Below are 16,766 nucleotides of genomic sequence, written 5' to 3' on the forward strand. Positions count from 1 at the left end.
TGATCGTAACTCTGCACTATGTTTTTCTCCAGGAAGAAGTGATCTTGGCAGATCCTTAACTAATGTGTATAACTTTACGTATACCTCTCATGAAGCCATTGGTCAGCAGAAGTGCTTCAGTCTTGTGTTTTTTTTTCCTCCTAAAGAGAACTTGAAATAACGATGAATCCCAGGGCAGAAGTGTCTTTGAGGGTTGTTTGTAATTTCAGTTTTCCTTACATTTCTATCCCTGTTACTCCAACCACTTTTAAGCTGTGCTGAGCACTTGGAAGGAATCCTGCACTTCCAACAGTCAGCTGGGTTTTTTGAAGGAGATTATTCGGTGAGCTTCTAGCTCCCTCTAGAAACTGAATATAAATCCCACCTGTCTCCATAGTTCTTGGCTCAGAGCACAGTGCTCAGAGCTGCTGCTTTTGATGACACAGCATCATACTTGATAGGAACAGTGTTCCTGCCCTAGCAAGGACTCTGCTAAAACCCAGACCATGCCTGGCTAGACTTCTGGTAGTTTTAGGAGTGAAGTTGTACATACCTGGCTGAAAGAGGGTGGTCCTCTGATACAGAGCTGTGCGTCTGTGTGCCCAGAGATGTGGCATCTTGTCAAGAGATGCAACTGGATATTTTGATTTGGTTCTAGTGCTCTTGTCTGGAATCTGGTCCCTCCTTTGGATAATACCAGTCTTTAGATGCAAAAGGAAACTAAAAATTGAGAGCATCTCAGTTTCTGTGCTGAGCTGGGAGGCATTATGATGAAGGATAAGCTATCTGTTTATAAAATCATCTGAAATTTGGAAATCCCATAAACATCCATCACTAACTCAATGTTCTTTTGTGATGTTTCTAATGTTAGCTTCACTCTGATTTACACTGACAAATTTCTGCTAGATATAACAGTACTTGCAGATTGACATATTAATGATCACTTGTGGCTCCACTCATCTTCACATTGTTAATAACTGCAGATTTTGATTAAGTTGTCTAAGAACACTGTTCACAGAACCTTTTTATTTTTTTCTACTAAGAAATCAATATTATGTTTAATTGTGCAATTCAGTTGAAGATTAAACTGAGATTGAATTCAACACTGATCAAATAAGTGTTTAATTCCTATATCATGCCTTCTGTATCTTTGTAGCCCTAACAGGAAAATATCAAGCACAGCTTTTGGAAGGTAAGTGTCTTTAACTTTTTTTTCTTCTGAATACTTGTGGAATCAACTGTAACAATTCCATAAATGGGAGTAGGGGGAGAGAGGAGGAATAAATTTGGTGAAGCAAGATAAGCTTTCAAGGAAAGGGTCCTATATTTGGGTAGCAGTGTTACAGAATGTAGAAGTTCTAGTCTTGGAGCAGGTCCCTGAACTGGGAAGAGCTCTGCTGAGAAGAACACAGTTACTTGGTTGTCTGTCAGTTGTTTTCCTTTAAATTGTTATTCCATCATTCCAGCTACTGCTTCTTTCACCCTGGTAGTACAGGACTTTTTGTTGGTTTTGTTGGTGAAATGCAGAGGATAGCAAGAGCATGCCTTTGAAAAGGACCCACAGAGTTGTGGTCTTCCTTTGGCTTAGTAAACCAGCCCTGGACTGGGTAGGGCTGTAAGTTTCAAGAATATTTTAGATGCTCCCTTGTATTATGTATTGGGGACTGAGATTCAGATTTCTTTTTTTTTTGTTCTCCTGTTTTTTTAAAGAAGCTCTTACTGTATGAAAATTTCTAGATTAGATGTACCAACCAGTGCAAAGTGGTGACCTTTGAATTTCTAGTAAAGCAAATGTAAGTTGGTATGTAGTGTGAATAAAGCTAAGTAGGTTTAAGACAATGCTAATGCTGGTGACAGGTCCTATCAAAAGGAACAGAGAGCTCACACTCTGGAACTAATGTCATTGGTTGTGCTCAGTATGACTTCATTTATCTACCAGTCTTTTGTAAGAGTTGTGCTTAAGCAGTTGTAATTGTCATTGAAATGGTTGCACAAATTTTAGCACTGGATGTTGTAAGTGCAAAGCCAGGCTATAAGACAGCACCTACACTCCTTTTCCTCCTTCCTCAACTAAAATAATTATCCTTCTGATTTTCCAGGCAGCTCTTCCACAATAGCAACTTCAGCAGCAGTAATGGCAGCACAGAAGACCTGTTCAGAGACAGTATAGACTCCTGCGATAATGATATAACTGAAAAGGTAAGAAGCTGTGTGTATTGCAATTAATGTACCTAACCAAATCCTGCTGGAGATGTATATCAATTGAGGAAGCTGTCTTGCTCACAGGTACCAATGATACGAAGTAGTTCATTCGAAATGTCTAAGCTATTCCATTAATATTAAAACTGCTTCACAAAAATGAAGGAGCTATGGAAATACAGATCTAGGGGCATTGTATTGGTACCTCTTTACTGAGTATTTGCATTGATCACCTTGAAGGGAAGTATGCCCTCTTAAATGGTTACCATAGCCAAATGTCAATTAGAAAAGGTGCAGGAGTGTATGTATGAAGAGATTCAGACTCTCAGCTCTTATTTTCCACTCTCCTTTCCAGGTAACGTATCTAGAAAAAAAGGTTACAGAATTGGAGAACGATAGCCTGACAAATGGTGACCTGAAGAGCAAACTGAAACAAGAGAACACACAGCTAGTTCACAGGTAATGAAGCATAGAACAAGTTCTCTATCATGTCACAGCAGTGCTAGAACAAAGTTGGAGGGAAAGAACATCTCTACCTGTAAAATGTGACCGAGTTTTCTGCCTTGATACTGATAGAACAAAGCAAGGCTTCATGTGAGAAGTCCAAGCGGAATAGGGCTGCCTTGCTGAATTTTCAGCAAGTAGAGGCAACTCTCTAGTGCAGAGAGATGTTACTAACTTGTACAAGAACAAGCTCTTTTGTTATAAGGCGGGTTACCATTGGGTTTTACATTGTGCATAGCAAGAACAGTAGGCTGGTTGTTGCTGGGGGAATAGACAGACTTCTTGAGACTGAAAATGAAGGAATAATAGATGAACTGATACTACTTAATTCTTTGCATGTTGGGAAGATTAAATACCAAGAGAGCTACTGGGAGAGGTTAAATGTTGAGGAAGATGGTGAAGTAGAATGGAATAAAGAAGTGAGGAGGGAAGCAGGCAATGAAGTTGCATGCATTTTTTAATTTTTAAATACATATGAATCTGTTACTGAAATGAGACTTGGCTTCCTTAGAGTTCATGAGCTGGAAGAATTATTGAAAGACCAAGAGACATCAGCAGAACAGACCCTGGAAGAAGAGATAAAGAGACATCGAGAAGCATATACCAAGTATGAAAAAGAGAAAGGCACGGAAATTGAACTGCTAAACACAAGGTAAGAAACATCTTGGTCCCACCCAGGACAGAGTACATTTATATTCTCTTCCTCTTTCTTCTGTATGTAAATGTAGGCTGATCACACCCAGACAGCGCACAGGTGGTTACAGGGTAATAGTTCTACAGAGTAGCCATGCGGTTGCATGTCTAATACCCTTTTTGCCCAGTCATAGCGGGTGGTTTACATTAGTACTTTTATATGCATGACCCATGTAGACAGCTTAGCTGGTTACGTGGCATGGATTCAAGGAGGGAGTTGTGGCCAGCTGTACCAGACATTTGTCTCTGTATTATTTTCTTTATACTTGATTCTTTTTAGATACCAGTTGTGATGAATATAAGAAATTACATGTCAGCATAGCGTTTTTGGCCCTAAAAACAAACAAAAAGGAACCCCATAACTCACGATAAAAATGCCAGGATTAGAAAGGTTTTCTTTACTGGTCCTTCTGTCAACTGCAAGCAGAATTGCTTTTTAGAGCATGTTGTTTTTGCATGTCTGTATTCTTGAAGAGACATTTGCTGTAAGACTTGTATTATTGATGCAGGGTTCAGCAACTGGAAGACGAAAATGGTGAGCTGAAAAGCACTGTCACACGACTGAAATCGCAAACAGAGAGATTAGATGAGGTAACAAAACTCTTGAGTGCTGATTGAGTCTTTGATGTCATGTGCAAATTGACAGCAGCTTGATTTATGTAAAGGCAAACTCATATAGTGATTGGCTCCGGTTTTCTAACTGGCCTTCCCTAAATGAGAATATTAATGGATTGGAGCATTGGTCACCTTTAGTGGCAGAAATGCCCTGAGACACGTGCCAGTTTACCTGTCTATATGTAATATAAATGTGCTTATAGGTTGGTGTTGTAAAACTGAGGATGGCTCATGCACTTGTAAGCTAGCTGTGAAGTTCCCCGTTTATTCCAGGAGAGGCAACGCATGTCAGACAGGTTGGAGGACACTAGTCTGCGACTGAAGGATGAGATGGATTTGTACAAGAGAATGATGGATAAGCTGCGGCAGAACAGACTGGAATTTAACAAGGAGAGGGAAGCCACGCAGGAGGTAAGCGTGAGGAAGGTTGTAAGATGAGGCAATTGTGCTTAATCTGCATGGAAAGCATCTAAAAAAGTATAGACAGACAGGATGAACACTGAAAGTACAACATCCAGTGAATATATTACTGGATTGTATTTCTATGAGGGGATACCCGTAGGGCGTTGAATGTTGCAAGAATACTTAATAAATGAGAATCCCAAAGGGTTTACAATTCTTTGAGAACTTGGAGCCTTGAATGCATGCCATAAGACTGCTTTACTAAGCTTGCAAGGAGAATTATGCCTCTCAGATGCCAAGCTTGGATGTCAGAGCCTCTTCCAGCTCTGAAGCAGTGTGGGTGATTTGCCCTTCCACAGAAGGCAAGAGGCGGTATTTAGGAGTGTCTGGCCTCGACCAGGCTTACACAGTGCTCTTGTCACAGTGCGAAGGTGCAGCAAAGGGATGGCTGCTGCCAAGGAGGGCTGGTTATGCAGAGACTGGAGAGACATGGCCTTATTTTATATCTGCAGCTCATTGAGGACTTGCGGAAGGAACTGGAGCACCTGCAGCTCTACAAGCTGGAATGTGAGCGTCCTGGACGTGGTAGAAGTTCCTCATCCAGCGTGAGTGAATTCAATGCCAAAACCAGAGAGGTGGAAATGGAGCATGAAATAAAACGGCTGAAGCAGGTGAGCGGGGAAGGGCCTCACAGTCTGTGCCAGTGAACTGTGCAGGACTGCTCTGAAAAAGGCCTATAGCTGCACATCCTAGTACGTTGCTTCTAGGTTTTTGTATCCCCTCCTGCTTCATCTTTAAGCACAGGATGTGCATGGCATTCATCTAGGATTTATTTGCACAGGTGATAAAGTTGTACACCTAGGAAACACCTGCAGTTCAGGTGGGGACAACTTGCCACTGGTAAGAGAGTTGTGAGCTTGCGTCCTTACTGTATCTCATCGACACTAGCTGTGATTTTTTTAACAAATCCTTGTAGGAATAACTTAAAATCAATGTTTTTTTCTTCCTTAAATAGGAGAACCAGAAACTTCGTGACCAAAATGATGATCTTAATGGACAGATTCTTAGTCTGAGTCTTTATGAAGCTAAAAATCTCTTTGCAACACAAACAAAAGCCCAGTCTTTGGCTGCTGAAATTGATTCTGCATCAAGAGATGAGGTAATATACCTTTTCATTAAGTACTAAATCCAAAAATCTATTTTTTTTTCAATTTAATTAACGGTCAATGTGAAATTGTCTGAAGTTGACAAGAGAACAACAGAAAAATATGTTTTGTTAGGAGTTCAAAGAGTATTAGAAGACTGTTTTAACTTAACAGTGGTTTTAGGGACTCTTTTTAACATAACTCTTCCATTTCTCCCTCTCAGAATAGGAATTACTAGAATGTCAGTGAACTGTTTTACAATGGATTTATTTTAACATCTTCTATCTTATAGGGGACTGTGGTATTATGGCATTAACTTCACATAGACATTGCTGTAGCTAGTTAATTAAATCTTCTCTCTCCATTCTAAAATTAGTTCTAAGTTACTTCAGTAACAAGCTTTCACTTAGATCTAAATTTGCCCTGTAATAGAGCTGAATTCTTGCAGAAGTAGGCAGTGTGCAAGTGATGATCTGGTAATGCTTTCAAAGATGTTGTAGGAGACTGTTTGCATGTGGGCTGCATCAAGCTGGTACAGCTTCCTTTAAGCTGCCGGACAGATCAGGAGATCAGGCCAACAGAAATGTAAGAGTTCCCAGAGAAAACGACAAATTCAGGATGAAAGAGTTTAAAATGAATTGTTTGCTTTTTATGCTTTTTTTTTTTTTTCTGGACAGAACGTCCCATGTCTTCTTTAAGAGGAAAATTTCTTACCCAGTTTTTACTGAAATGGCCCTGTTAGCCTTAGCCCCTGGATGGTCCCCTTAAAGTGAATTACATACTCAAATTTCTTGCTGCACTTGAAGAAAGGGAGTTTAATTGTTGCACTCTAATTGAGTAAAAGCAAATTGGGTTTTGCTATTGTCAAGGCATCTTTATTTCTCCTCCAGAGTCTCATGGCTCTGGCTTATGCAGAGAATAGCCCGTACTCCTCCAAAGGAGCAGTGTGCCTCACAGCTGTGGCCCAGGCTTAGTAAACCTCCCAGACCAGCATAACTCTTTCCCATTGTGCTGGTTTTCCTGTATAATCAAAGTGAAGGTGAGAGGCTGCAGGTTCAGTGTGGGACTGCCTTGCAGGCTAATGGAAATGGGCACCTGAATCACATTAGCTTTAGGAGGATCTGGGGTTTTTGACACTTCTGGGTAGCTTTGGCAGCTTGATATTAAACATGCTGTGTATAAAAAAAGCAAGCTGTTTTCAACTTGGAAATATTAAAGGGCTTTTCACAGCTCAAAGGTCTAGTGGAACACAATATGTATTTAATGTAGAACATGAAATATTCAGTGGGTTGTGCTTGAGGAGTATATGTAGCTAGGGTTTGTTTTTTGTGGGTTTTTTGATGGCTTTTTTTTTTTAAAAAAAAAGTGTATGATACAAAGGGAGCTCCTGTTGTTCCCAGCCCAAAACACAGCAATCCATGTTCTGCTCAGCAACCTTCCATGCAAATCTACTGAAATCTAAAGCAAGCTGGGTACCATGCATTCTTGCATTGAGATGAGTTCTTGCTCATCCATGGTGTGGGTACAGGATGGATTGGTGTGCTAGATGGCTAGATGTGGAATTTGTGTTTCAAATGACCTGCCAAAAGATTCCTGGTGGTGACTGCTTATCGCCTTCCTCAATAATAAAGGTCTTTCATATGCAAATCCTTTCTAACAGAGATAAATGGAGGAGGCAGAGGTAGAGTATCTGTCATATAAGGTAATGATAAGGTAATGGTGATCTTGAGCAGGCACTTGTCTCTTGCCTTGCTAAATTCATGCCATTATGTAAACTAGTTACAGTGCTGGAGGAGTAACTTTGAAATGTGTTTCAGCTCATGGAAGCCCTTAAAGAACAGGAAGAGATAAATTACAGATTGCGACAGTATATGGACAAGATCATTTTGGCAATCCTAGATCACAACCCATCTATCTTGGAAATAAAGAATTGAAGAGACCACAAAAAGGAAAAGCAGCAACTGCCTGATATCTCTGCACATGCCACTGGATCTAAACAACACTGATACTGTAAATCTATAAATATATATATATATATACACTACGTGTGAGTGTGGGTGCGCGGGTGTGTTTATATGATGTTTGGTACACTGTTATTTGTCGTTGAATTGGCTTGGTTAGACTTTTTCCATGCACTTTCAATACCTGTGACAAGATAGTTACTGTATATTAATGTAATAACAATATAACTGGATCATGCTGTTTTAGATACTGGACAAAATGATTCTACCTCTAGTTGTAAAGGTAAAAAAGACAATGGAAACATATGGATGTGACCCTAACTTTAGGAGCAGGAATTGTTCTTTCGTTCTTCCAGGAATTTGGGTACCACAAACCGATCAACATACCCAGGTTCAGTTCCTGACTGGTGCTGACTGTGTAATTTCCTATTCAATTTAGCTTTATTACTTAAACCACACATGGGAAAAGAAAATTTGGGGAAAAGGGGAGACACAAAGTGTGTGAAAGAAGTGGAAGACACTTCTGAATTGTTGCTATCTATGTAAAATCACCATCCACTTGTTTGCCATTGTCAGCACAAAGTGCTTTTTATAGAAGATCACTCTGGAGCCTGTTTTGGGATGTTCTGAGCCAGCCCACTCTTTAGTGTTTGTGCACGCATGTGTATGTTTTATGCCAGGGTCCCTGTAGCATTGAGGCTAGGAAGCTCTTCAAATCTATTCCCCTATTTTCAGGGGTTTATCATGGGCCATTGATATGAATTCTGGGATCCTACACCTTAATTTTAAAGATTTCACTGAAGAAATATGCCAATTCTTAACGAAAAAAAAAAAAAAGGAAAAAAGGAAAAATTGCATGAAATAGCCCACTTCTTGGGGAGGAGGAGCTGCCCTTGAAATCAGGTGATAAGTTGCTTTCCAGACACTGCACTCTGTGGAGTGACTGAGTGACCTTTTGTGGGCAAGCTGTAGGGAGGACCATCTCCATCCTAACACAGCGCTGCAGAGAAGTGTGCCATGGAGTGACTTCTACCTCTAGGGCAGTAAAAAGCAAAAGAGCTTGGTCTTGCAGAAGTTACCAATCCAGACTGAGTACACATGTGCGTATCTGAAGCTCTGAATAGGGAATACATCCTGATTTACTGAGCAGTTGTGCAGGTGCTTAACTTTAAATGTATACTGTGACTGCTCGTAGAAGTCAGTGGGACAGAACAAAAGCTTTAAAGTTGAGTGTGTGCTAAAACGCTGCCTTAAAGAGGGGTGGACTTCAACACGTGCCTGTGTTTTCCTTAGCTGGATCTGTGTACTGTAGGGCTAGGCCCTTTTTAATTAATAATTACTGCAGCTTATATAAAAGAAGCTGATGAAATTGGCTGATAGTTGAATGCTTAAAATGTGGATGGAATAATTTATATTTTTTAAGTAAAAATTTCACACTTCAAATTCCTTTAGATTGATGCCAACTGACACAGAAAAATAGGCCCAAGTATCTGGCTTTTTCCCAGTGTGTAGAGATGTTTCCTCTATTGAATACACTCCCCAGAAGAATGTTACAGTAGCAATGACTGTGCTTTTCTGTGTATTTCTTGCTGTTGGCACTGTCTCGCCCCTAGTATTCTCTTGATGTATCTTGGTGTGTATATGTGATGCATTTTTCGGGATTTGAATACATATGATATGTATTCAGTTACAGATGTAAATATATATACATATATTTTTCTGCAGTCTCTGTGCTCTTGCCTTCAGTGATATGTTACTGGAGTGATGAAAAGGGAGGGGGGGGGAATATTGAAATCAGGCTTTGTTGAAGGCAAGAAAATAAAATAAATTTGTTTCTATGTATCTGCATTAGGCAGGTGTAAAGTAACTGGAAAGCCAGAAGGGACCAGAGGGATAATCATGGGACGCAACATCCCAGCATGCGCAGGTGTCAATAGGACTTCAGTGCACTGGGAGAAATGTTAGTCTTGTTCAAACAGTAATGTCTTAGGGCTGGATTCCTGAGGCTATAGGGTAATCAGGAGGAAGGGATTTAAGGGCAAGTCCTTTACCAGCTGGGGACAGTGTGAAATGTTCTGTGCTAAATTTCAGCAGCTTCTGTTTGTGGAGGAACAGGTGGAATGCCAAGGACACCCCCCCACATAGGCACTGTTCCCGCTACTGCTGCTTCTGGATGTGCCACCCAGCAGGTAGGAGAGAAATGGTTAAACCAGCCTGGCACTACCTACAGATCCCTGCGAAGAGGACTCTTCACCTGCAATTCAGTGACAACAACTCTATCTGAATAGTGATGTCAGTGGGTTGTGCCAAGGACTTTGCTCTTTTTGTAGGCTGCTGAGAACTGTTTCAAACTGTCAGGTGGCTGTTGCTAACCTGTGACAAGCAGGGCTGGGTGAGCCAGCAGCCCTGCTACCGGAGCTAACTGTGCTTGGTAAGTTACACTTCTGTCCTGCCCTCACACGGCGGATTGAAATATGAGCGAAGCAGTTGCAGGTCAGACTGGTGATTGAATATTTTTCCCCTAAATATTTTGACATGAACTGGACTTGTCTTCAAAATGTTAATCATCTAAAACCCATTCCTGTTAGGGTCAAACATCAGCAAGTGTTGAGGACTAGTTCACAGAAAATTATGCCGAGCACTGGGGATGCAGAGCACCCGGCATACTTCACTGAAACTACAGAGTCCATGGACTTGAATGGAAGAAGATGCGATTGTAGTGATATCCAGAATCCTGTGCAGGTACTTACATGTAAGAAATGAGTGGTTACCAGTAGTGACTAAAGGTCACTAAATCTGCCTGAAACGCTGGAAATGGCACACTAACCAAGGGTACCCAGCAGTGAATTTTATGAAGACTTGCAGGACTTCTTGTTTAGCTCTGCACCCAGATGCTTTAGAATTTAAAAGCTGTTCCTTGCTCTGCAGTGCTTGAATTTGAAAAGATTTGTTTTACCACCATGTTGGTGGTGTTTGTAGCTTTGTTTTATTGCGTAAAGGAGTTGCTTTTCCACTCCTGTGGGTCTGTTGGTGAGGTACTGCTTTCCATAGTGTTCAAATACATATCCAGACACTTCTTGTGTTTTACAAGTAATGAGTTGGAGGTGGGGGGAGGCATCTCATTTGCAGATGCATTTTAAGGAAATAGTAAGAAAATAAAATTAATAAAATAATTAGCAATTGATTTTTTTTAAACTGAGTCTAATATTAGCCCTTGTAACTACAGACTTTAGACCAACTTATCTTGCAGTCCAAGCGCTGGAGAACCCTTCTATCCCAGAAAATAAGTCGTCATGTTTTTTGACATAAAGGTAACTTGCTAATAAGGGACCATCTTTGGTGGGTCATCGGGGCAGTGAGAAGAGTAATTGGATACCAGTTTTCCAGAGAATGCATGTTTTGATCAAGTGTCAGACAGACATATTGGCAGAATAGCAGGGAGATTTGGGACATAGGAAGGCACTGTTTTCAGTGTCTAATCTCTGATAAATGTCTTATCTTTACTGTCGTCTTACTTTGTGCTCACAGGCAAGCTGGGGAATCACAGCCTGCCTCTGTGTCAGTGTTGTGCTTGGTGGAACAATGGTTTGGCTTTCCTGGATAGATAATATCAAACAGAAATATGGTATCATCTCATTCTAGCAATACTAAAACGTAATAAACATTCTTGTGTTAAAACCATGCTTCTCATTTAACCCTCAGGGATGTAAATGCACTCCAAGGTACTATATTTTAATCTGCTCTTCAGTTCTTTCTTCTGTAGATTCTGAAAAGCGAAGTGATACTCTGGTCAAACTAGTTGCAAACCACTGCAGGTATTTTTGTACAGTGGAAAAAAAAAAGACTTGCTTCTGGCTAGAAGCAGTCCTTCACCAGGCTAATCACACACACAAGCTACTGTGGAAAACTCTCTCTTAAAACTTGCACTTAAAGTTCCTGCAATCCTGAAATGTGGTCTTTCAGGATTTTCTGATACTGGCTGCTTCACTCCAAGTATCAGCCTTCAACTGCTACCTAGTTCTGGTTTTAGAGTGTGGTGCTGACTCAAACTATATTGACATTAGAAGAGCATTTTTCAGCTTCTTTAATAACTTCTAATAAAGACTCAGGCTGTTGGAGAACTTGTCGTGCTTTGAAGTGCGACAGTGACAAACTAACCATCCGATCTATTTCTAAAGGAGTTTTTAATACATAGATTTGTAGCAAGTCTCAAAAAAAAAAAAAAAATCAATACACTTTTGCTGCCAACTTTCCTTTTACGGTCTTGGGAGAAATTTGGATGTTCATCAGCCAGATCTGTAGGCAACTGAATGCAGCATTATTAATTCTCAAAGATGTGTATCAACAAACATCTTGCTCTCTGAATCCAACAAGGCTCCGTTCTACTCTCCAGAGAGGATCTTAGCCTACTGTATTTAGACTCTAATCCAGTTAGTAATTGAGGGTTTGGAAGCTAATATGTAAACATAGATTGTGGCCTGCTACATCAGTCACTGTTCAGCAGACTACATCATAGTGCTAATGATGTGGGATGAGTCTAAGGACTAGAATTTACAAATAAATCCTTTTTTTTTTTCTTCTTTGATGGCAGTGAATATATGTACAGTGTTTTCTTAAAACAAATACTGTATGGTGTGGTCTGAGGGATTTTTTCCAAGAAAGGAAGGAAGTAGCAGCTGATCAAACACTTGCCAAATCAGTGACTTGGCTTATATTGATTTCAGTGAAAACTGACTCAAACTTTAACTGAGCAGTTACTGGATTGGTTCTAGTGTAATCTAGTGTAAGCAGCAATGCTCATATTCTTATGCCATTTGTTACTCAAGGAATATTGTCAAGAAAGCACGACTTGTTATGTACCACAGCTGATTTGAAAGGAAATAAACTGTTCAACAGCTGCTGGCAATTTGTTCCTTGACTACATCCTTGGGATTGTTTTCTCAGTATTTTTCAATCCAAAATACTGATTCCAAGGCAGTTTGCTATTAAAGCATGTGGCGTATGTGAGTTTGTTCTTACTTAATGAAACTTTGTGTACCATAGTCTGAATCGTGTAGTCCTTGCAAGCATTCTGTTCTGCACAGAGGGAGACTTTGCTGGGGCTTCTATGGTTGTTCTCTGTTTTAGGAGAGAATGTGGGTTCAGCTGAGCACTGCAAACAAAATATTTCAATAATTTAACCAAAGGCTTGTGTGTCTAGCACACAACAAGGCGGAACTTGAGCTGTGGATTATATTTACTAGGGTTATTTTATTATATAGTGACTAGAAGAGGTTTGAAATCCTCATTGTGAGTAGCTATTTTCCTTTTAAAGAGATCAACAGAGATATAGAGAAAATTCTCACCTACTGCCTCCCATCCTTTGTTTTCTATAGTCACTAAAGAAAGAGGAAAAAGGGAAGGGAAGAACTTTGTTATGCTTGAGGAAAAAAATTAAAAGGGTAAAAAATAAAAAGGGTAAAAAACAAAACCCCCACAAACCTTGAAGCCTTATTTGCTGTCCCACAAAGGAACCTCACTTGTCTGCCCTTAACCAGTACTGATGTCTGTATCATATTTTATTTCCACTTGAGATCTTATTTGTGGTCATTCAGTCTCCTGCATCACTGAGGGACAAAGTTGAGGTTTACTGAGAGTTAAGAGTATGTGTGAGCCCTTAGCACAGACTAGCTCAGTTATCAATGGCTTGTGCACGTCAATAGTGATCTGTCTGGGAGGGAATTTTGTGCTGAGTTTGTGTTTCAGGAAAAGCATTAGACAGGCTCCTCAAATCTCCTTGAGAGTGGGATTCATTCCTGTGCTTCTTGGACAGCTTGCACGCCCTTGATGCAATGGGCTGTTTGGGGAACACAGGATTGCCCCTTCCTTGCAGGGGAGTGGTGAATGAAGATGTTGCTATCACTATGCTTCTATCATGACAGGGAGCAGCCACTGCTGAGATTCAGAGGGAAGTCCCATCTCCATTATGCTTTCAAGATTTAAAAAAAAAAAAAAAAAAAAAAAAGTTTGTGCTTTTTTAGACTAAGTCCATCCTAGTGAGATTTTCCTATCTGAACTCTCATGTCCATTGCTGCTCCTTGGTTAGCACTGTTTGACAGTGATGATGAGTGGTGGTGTAGGTGGTGCAACCACCGTGGCTGATACCGTAAGCTGTCCTCTACAGCATCTCACCTACATGAGCTGCCTTGTTAGAATATCTTTGACTAGCCTGTCCAAAAAGACAGCATAGAGATAAGGCTGCAAGTCCTTTTCACACAGCTCTGGTTCAGCTTTATTTGTGACTTTGTGATTTGCTGATAAAATTTCTAGATCAGCTGTAACATCCTGACAATTCACTTTTTTTTGAATCTCAGTCCCAATGTCTCTAGCAAGCCATGAGTCTGCAGCTTATAGTCAGTGCTGAATAACGTACTGGGAAGTGCTCTAAAGTGCAAGAGTTGTTTCTTTGTGGATTTCTTCCCCCAGAATATTTTTTGTTGACATGTACACTCTTAGTCTTGACCCCAGCCACGGTGCTCACTGTCAGAGCATCTATGTGCCATGGGGTAGCTACTTTGAGCAGCTGGGAGGGACAAACACAGTATTCTTGGCTTCAGTACAGCTTTAGTTACTGAGAAGAATTTTAGCCCTGGCTTTATACCAGGCTGGTCCTCTACATGTCTTTTGTGATCCTGAAGACAAGGTGTGTCCCATCTGCATGACAAAATTGTGATTACCATGATATGCAAGCATATAGGGTGAATAAGACTGAAGTCCATCCAGGTAAGGCAGCACAGGGTTGTCCCTATAAGCTTTACCTCAGTTCTGTATAGCTATCCAATTGCATGCTGTAACTGTACACTCTGTTTGTAAGGCACAAACTTACTAGCTTGGCCTAGCAAGCATAACTTAGAGACAACCAATTCCCCTTCAGACAGAAACATCTGCAAGTCAGGTCACTGTACCGTAGTTTGTGACGGAGCGGAGCCAGCTCACAGTGTTACATTGCCTTCCTTAGACTTCTGTTTGGTGTATTGGCATAAGTCTTGAAATTTTGTTCAACTCTGAGAGTAGTACCTATTGAAACATAATTAGAGGTTACTTTTAAGTTAAACTTGAATGAAAAAAATAATAAATATGGACTTCTTTGGTATCTTTTGGACATCTACCCCTAGAGTCTGTATTTCTTTCTTGCATAGGTGTTGTTAGTGGTGCAACTGTGACATTTCAGCTGTCAGCTTTCACGTCACCATTCTCAGCAGAGTGAAATTCACCCTGGTGAACTCCCTGCAAAGCCCGTTGTACCCTGGCAAAGGGTAGGCAGGTGATTGCTCTGGCAGACCTGTTTAATACACAGTAAGTAACGGGTGCAGAAGGGCTGCAGTTACTCTTCCACCCAGATAGTTGGAGCAGTCATCTTTTTACACTACCCAACATCAGCCCTGTTTTATTTAATACCTTATCCTTAGCTAAATTATTTTGGCTTTGGAGAAAGGAAATTTGAAGGGGGAGAATTTCATGTCATGTGAACACTTCAATATGCTACAGGACAGTAAATGTTGCACTTACAGTATGTTTAAATACTGGGATATTTTGAGAATTACTGTAAAATCAATTGTGGGAGCCATTTGTTTTGCTTTGTTGCACAGATTGTACTTCAATTTTTTGCATGGTTATACATTTTAGTACTTGTGCCTTTCACTTCTATGTTGTGAGAACATTATTTTCATGTTTCATCTGCTTTTTGGGGTACTTTTTATATACACTTCTTTCATTTGATCTTCATCTCTGATTTTCATGTAATGTAAATGTGTGTATATATAAAATAGATCAGATTTGTATTCATGTGCCTGAGATGTAAAAAATACTCATTTTGTACAGGTTTTTTTAGAAGCACTAGGTCATGTTCTAACTTACTTAGCAAATGAGGTTTAACATAATTAGCAGCTCTTTGTCTTGTTTTAGAAATGTTGTGTCAGGTGGCTGGTCTTTTTTATAAGTCAGTGTGACACGCACTCCCTGGATTTATTGTTCTGGTATCACTATGAGACCAATTCTATCCACTTGTTAGTTTCAGTAAATTCAAAATAATAAAACATCTAGGTGTATGTTAAGGTCCTGCCTTGATGATTATGGTTTTTATTCACATTACAGAAAACTTGTTTCCTTCTACACTTGAAATGAACATCAGACAAAAACTTCATTTTAACACATTGCCCATTTAATTTCAGTTCTGGGATTATTTTTGTGGGAGTGGGTGAGTGATTTACTTTGCCTATTGCAATCAAAAGGGAAATAGCAGTGCCAATTTATAGACCCTCCTTCTTAGGGTAAAATGCTTTGGATTACTACTTCTGTTCCCTTCCAGGCTTCTGTGGCAGCTTTTACTGGATCTGCACAGCTGAAAGTGCAAGGTGTTAAGAATATGAAGGTAATAGGGCTGGAATTTCTTGCACAGATGATTAACTATCTCTAACCTCCACTTGCAGATGTGAGAAATTGGGTGTCTTGCTTTTCACATTTTAGCAGCTGCAGAATAAACCTCCTTTGGGGCTTGTAGCATAACACCCCTGCAGCATTTGGGAAGCAAAACAGATTCCAGGTGAGACTGGGCCACCTGTAACTCTTTGGCAACCAGGGCCCTGGTCCTAGAAGTGTCCTTCCCTCCCACCAACCTCTTCTTGAGCTGGTGCTTTCATTTCTTGAGTGTTGACCCCCTCATCTGGTCATATGCTTGAATTGTTCCCTCTCTCACGTATTTTGTCAATACCTGATAAGCCTCACTCACCAGCCTGCAAACATGGTGTGAGATAATAAAATCACAAAGAGTGATCACAAAGAGATCTTGTTAAATCACAAGAGAAAGGGGAGAAAAAAAAAAAAAAAAAAAAGAATAATATCCTCTAAAAACTCAAAGACCCAAGGTTTTGATCTATAAAATACAATGTTCTGTTCTCATGGAGGAGAATTTTTTAAACTGAATTTGGCATCCACTTAAGGCCACAAAGCTGCCTTAGAAGCAAGGAGATGGTTTTATTTTTTTATTTCAAAGGCTGCTTGGTAAGAAACTGAGCAAAGTCCATTCACTCCATTGTTACAGGAAAAAAAAAAAAAAAGCTAGCAAAAATGGCAAATGATTATTTTTAATCTTGTTCTGTAATTTACAACACAAGTGAAGTGATGTCAATACTGTTGCAATGTGCCATTACACTATTTTAATCTGTATTTTCTTGAAATACTTTCTGGGGACAATAAAGCTGTCCTTGCTAATGTGGATCCTCTTATGTAC

At 40.1% G+C, this 16,766-nt stretch overlaps 1 protein-coding gene across 9 annotated transcripts in view; it reads left to right on the forward strand.

The window, feature by feature from the left end:
* Window positions 1-16,374, forward strand: part of RAB11FIP4 (RAB11 family interacting protein 4) — a 125,668-nt gene extending 109,294 nt beyond the window's left edge. For all 9 annotated transcript variants that reach the window (XM_027471624.3, XM_027471623.3, XM_021267314.4 and 6 more), the window contains 9 exons: window positions 1,136-1,171; window positions 2,079-2,178; window positions 2,534-2,637; window positions 3,194-3,334; window positions 3,885-3,966; window positions 4,264-4,401; window positions 4,905-5,063; window positions 5,408-5,551; window positions 7,355-16,374. In XM_027471624.3, the coding sequence (XP_027327425.1) occupies window positions 1,136-1,171; window positions 2,079-2,178; window positions 2,534-2,637; window positions 3,194-3,334; window positions 3,885-3,966; window positions 4,264-4,401; window positions 4,905-5,063; window positions 5,408-5,551; window positions 7,355-7,471 (1,021 nt within the window). In that variant the 3' untranslated portion in view covers window positions 7,472-16,374. The remainder of the gene's footprint in view (window positions 1-1,135; window positions 1,172-2,078; window positions 2,179-2,533; window positions 2,638-3,193; window positions 3,335-3,884; window positions 3,967-4,263; window positions 4,402-4,904; window positions 5,064-5,407; window positions 5,552-7,354) is intronic.
* The last annotated feature ends 392 nt before the right edge of the window (window positions 16,375-16,766 follow it).

The sequence above is a fragment of the Anas platyrhynchos genome, chromosome 19, assembly GCF_047663525.1.
Source record: "Anas platyrhynchos isolate ZD024472 breed Pekin duck chromosome 19, IASCAAS_PekinDuck_T2T, whole genome shotgun sequence".
Taxonomy (NCBI): domain Eukaryota; kingdom Metazoa; phylum Chordata; class Aves; order Anseriformes; family Anatidae; genus Anas; species Anas platyrhynchos.